The 4,600-nt window shown below is 49.8% G+C and overlaps 1 protein-coding gene across 1 annotated transcript; it reads right to left on the bottom strand.

Annotated features, from left to right (window-relative positions):
* Positions 1-285: 285 nt before the first annotated feature.
* Positions 286-2,203, bottom strand: LOC114006531 (uncharacterized). Its single transcript, XM_027769127.1, has 2 exons — positions 1,539-2,203; positions 286-589 (listed from the first exon to the last, which is right to left on the bottom strand). Exons 1-2 carry the CDS (start codon positions 2,162-2,164, stop codon positions 553-555), a joined length of 663 nt encoding a protein of 220 aa, XP_027624928.1. The 5' UTR covers positions 2,165-2,203; the 3' UTR covers positions 286-552.
* Positions 2,204-4,600: the final 2,397 nt, after the last annotated feature.

Genomic DNA, 4,600 nt, shown 5'->3' with positions numbered 1-4,600 from the left:
TTTTGATCACACCACAAGTGTGAAATCCCCTACCAGATTAGGAAGCCACAAGGGATCTCTCATACAGTAACGTCTTTCATGAACTGTCATTAGTGTGCTCTCGTTTGTGGCCCTTACAATCAGAAACTTTCATTAAAACCTCTTCAAACTTTGGGAGCCAAGTATTATTTTATCCAAAAAAGTCCCATCATTTCAGAGACATGCCAATGACTTCATACATTATTTAACAAGAATGACAAGAGAATCCAAATCATCACCCCAAGAAGACAAATTTAGAAAAACCAAAGACAAATGTCTCCTTTATTTTAAATAGACCATCACACTCAGTGGTTTTGTGTTAACTGTGTCAACTATTTTTACCCACACTGGTTTCTTTTTTCTCCGTCTCAAATTCATATAAAATAAAACGGTGTGAGGAATGAAAATGGAGCAGGGGACAAGTGTCCAAGCAAAGCCCGAAGGGCTCTGTCTTCCAGCTTTAGATCCAACGACCTGAAGAGCCCTTCATGGAATCGCCATACAAACGATTTTGCTTTCTTCATTTCTTGCATTTCACCCTACGCAACAACCGACATCTAAATTTTTCTTTCTGAAAATGCCCAAGGTGGCGGAAATGAGATAACAGGTTGGGACGCTGCCACACAGTCGCGGTCCCAGTGCAGCTCGTTTACAAGCCAAACATTCCAACAATATCCGGTGAGGGCGGGGAAGCTACTGCTAACCCTGGACCGTTGAGACCTACACCTCGGTCCGGAGTACCCAACAAACGCAGGAAAGGGTTCTCGAAACTGCTGCCGAGAAAGGGGCGGATGCATTTTATTCGGTCCACCTAGGCTCGCTCCCTCGATTTGCGGCAACATAACCCCTAACAAAGTTTCTGCCGTGCTCGTTCAGGGAGCTGCAAACGCGGGGACAACACAAACCGGCCCGACTAGGAAGCCAGCCCGGGGTTTCGAAGGAACGCGATGCGGCCGCGCCCGAGCACCCAGATCGGGCTCCGGGGAAACAGGGTGAGGGCGCCACCCTGGCCCCGTTCGATCGGGAGGCCTCCAATGCTCGACAAAAGCAGCTTCTCCAGCGCACGACTCAGCTCCTGTCGCCCTGCCCCTAGAACATCGCCCTTTAAGACGCCTGCAGGTTCAGGGCGAGGGCCCCTCCCCGCCGCCATATTGTTGTTTTCTCCTATCCCTCCCGGCTGGCCACGTGGCGTGTCTAGGCGGAAGCGAAGGCACCGCCTTAACTTCCGGTCAGACCGGTTCCAGCCGGCCTCGGGACTCAGACGCGCGGCTGCCCCCTGGTGGCCGGAAACGGCGTTCGGCCGCGCCCTGCCCCACCCCACGCCGTCGCTTCGCCATTTTCTCCCCTGCCCGCCTCACGTCCGCACGTCAAGGGCGGGACCGGCGTGCGGGCGTGTGTTTCAGTCTGGTTCAACGAGGGGCACTTGCGTTTTCCACACAATTTGAAATCAAACGCCATACAGTTGCTTCAGGCGTCGCTACAGGACTTTCCAACAGGGATTCCCAACTCGCTTTTCGCACCTGGAAATGGATAGTTTTGCTCTCAGCTCCACCCACGTCCGCGTCCGCGGTCTCGGCGTTTTCCCGGCAGCGCCGGCCGTAGTGTGGGGTGGGAGTGCAGGTGGGGGACGACGTCCGTGGGAGGACACGGGGGAATGGAAGGAACCACGTGAAGAGGGCGTCGTGTTGAGACGTGGGAAGATAGGGGGTAGGGAGCGACGTGCGTGGGACGGCGTCCGCGAAGTGTAGAGGGCGACGCGCGTGGTGACGTCATGAGTCTGGGAACGACGCGCGTGGGATGGCGTCATGGGCTGGGGCGATGGAGGACCTACGAGCGCGGAGCATCGTGTATGAGAGGGCTCGTGGGATATAGAGGGACGTCGTAGGGTGGGAGGCGGTAAAGGTGGGGAAGACGCCTGGGTGACGCCTCTTGGGCAACCTCGGATCCAGACTCTGACACCGCGCTGGTCTAGTTTTCTGCCCCAGTGTCGTGTTTCATCGCTAAACCCACGTGCATTTCCTGATGTTGGCAGCGACCAGGCCGCTTTCGTGGGAGTTGCCCTCTTGACACAAGCACAGACGTGCTCGCACTCATGCAGGTGCTCGCTCAGCGGCGGAGCCAGTCTTGGCATCCGGCGCATCTGCATTCCCGCTGTACAGTGAGGTTCTGCTCACAGATACGCAGCACCCGCATCCTCAGGGAGCTATTGGAAATGCAAACACAGGCCCTGCCCAGACCTTCTAAATTGGGTACCCTGGGGGCGGTGGTGAGTGGGCCAGCCAGTAGGCTGAGATTAATGCACTACAGTCTATTTCAGGGTGGAGGAAGGAAAACTGCCTTTACTGCATGCTAATGCCATGAGAGGCATTAGGGTAGGCGTTTTGCATAGTTCTCGGATATAAGCCTCCTCATGGAGCTTGGACAGACAGAACTGAAGCTCAGGCTTACCATGAATGTAGAATGCTGACGTTGCTGTGAAATGGTGCATGACTATACGTGTTGTTTCACTGTCTATATGTGACGTCACTGGACGGGCATCAAGGAAGTATTACTGTTATTTTACGTCCCAGAAAAGGAGGCAAGTTGCTTAGGGGGACTGAGTTGGGAATATTTTTTTTTCCCTGTAAGTTTTTGAAATTTTTGAATTAGGACTATATGAGGCTGTTTCTTCTCCCAAATAAAGTCAGTTAAAAATAATACTCAGGGGATAAGCAGATGGCATAATGGTTACGTTGCTGGACTCCCACATAGTGTACAGCGGTTTGAGTCCCGGAGCTGGCTGTTTTAAACCTCTTGCCGGGCATGTGTGCTTATGTGCCCAAAAGTCCTGAGAGGAGAATGGAGAACCCTGGGGGGTGAGTTCTACTTTCCGTGTGTCTGTCTCTGGTGAGTGCACATGCCTTATAACAGAAATCTCGCAAAAAAAGACAAGTTGAGCTTGGTTGAAAGTTTTAGCATTAGAACTGAAACCAAGTTTGAGCTCAAGTGTGACTGACTCCACATTTACTTTTTTAATTTTTGCATTATTTATTTATTTAAATTATGTATTTATTCATTCATTCATTTTAATATGACCAGAGAAAGGGGGGAGAGAGAGAGAGAGATGAAAGTGAGAAATCAAGCCACCAGGTCCAGGACTTGAACTGTAGTCGACCATGCTGGAGTGTCCAGCACCTTAACCACCACGCCACCTGCTGTTCCTCCTGACTCCACATTTATGTCCTCCTAAAAATTCTTTTAATTTTGAGATACTGTTATTCCTAACAAAATGTTACATTGTTTCTTAAGAATTCAGAAAAGTTTGTCTTAAACCTTTAAGATGACCATGTCTAATTGTAGCTACTACATAGCACATTGTATGCGCCTGAAATAGTTTTCTTTTTTTCTTTTAGGTTTTTGTCATAGGGCACATGTGCTCTAGGAGAGAGGAGGTAGGGCAATTTTTTGTCATCCCCAGGGAGATTGAGGGGAGGCCATGCTGCTCATTCTTTTGAGATTTTGGGCTCTCTGGCATTTGCCATGGTAGTCCAGCACCTTAACCTCTGCCACTTCTACCCCCACCCCCTCCTTTTAAGGTTTCCCATAGGGTACATGTGCTGGCTGGAGAAAGATGGAGACAGAGAAAAAGTGACAAATTAGCCCCCAGAGGGGATAGTCAACCACAATCCCTTCTCCGTTCTCCTTGTGGGAGTCTGGGCACACATGCATGCTGGGCCTGATTTTTGAGCTGCTTGGTCTGGAACTCTAACCCAGCTGGCCATGTGGGACTCTTAATCCCCACCCCTCCTGCTGGCTCCTCATTTTTTTTTTTTTTTTTTTTAAGAATTTTATCTTATTTTTTATTTTTCAATTTGAAGAGTCAGAGAGAGAAAGGAAAGTGAGAAAGCTAGCTGCCATGTCTGGGACTCAAACTGCTGTCAACCACGTGGGAGTCCAGCGCCTTAACCACCATGCCACCTGTAGGACCCCCTTTTTAAAATTTGCTATAGGGCGCATGTGTTTGTGGTGGAGGAGTGAGACAGCACTACCCTAGGGAGTATGAGCATGCTACAGTCCTTTCTCCTCCGTTGTCATCTCTAGATTTTGGGCACACGAACATGCACACGGTGTGTTTTCAATCGACTGGGTTGGGGACTCTAACCGCATAGTTGGCCGTAGGAGATCCGGCCACCTCAACTACCACACCATTAATTTATTCATTTATCCATTTAATCATTCCTTCAACAAACCTAGAGTAAGTGCACACCTCAGTGGTTTTCAAAGCTACACTAGAATCACAAAGGAAGCTTAAAAATCCCTTCTGGGCCAGCTGGTGGGGTGGGTGGAGGGTTAGTTAAGGTTACTGAATCCGACATAACCAACTGCATGGTTCAAGTCCTAGACTTGATAACTTGGGAAACATGCCAGGCATGTGTGCTTGCAAGCTCAAGATCCAAAAAGGAGGAAGAGATGGAGGAGAAGGGATTGGAGTGTGAATCCACTGCTGGGTGGATTCACCCCTCATGTGTGTTTCTCTCTCTTTCTGGTGAGCACGTGTTCTCTGCCCAGAAATAAAACAACAAAAAATAATGGCATATACATT

This window comes from Tupaia chinensis, unplaced genomic scaffold (assembly GCF_000334495.1).
Source record: "Tupaia chinensis unplaced genomic scaffold, TupChi_1.0 Scaffold000078_1, whole genome shotgun sequence".
In the NCBI taxonomy this organism is placed as follows: domain Eukaryota; kingdom Metazoa; phylum Chordata; class Mammalia; order Scandentia; family Tupaiidae; genus Tupaia; species Tupaia belangeri.
This window is presented reverse-complemented; position numbering and strand designations above follow the sequence as displayed.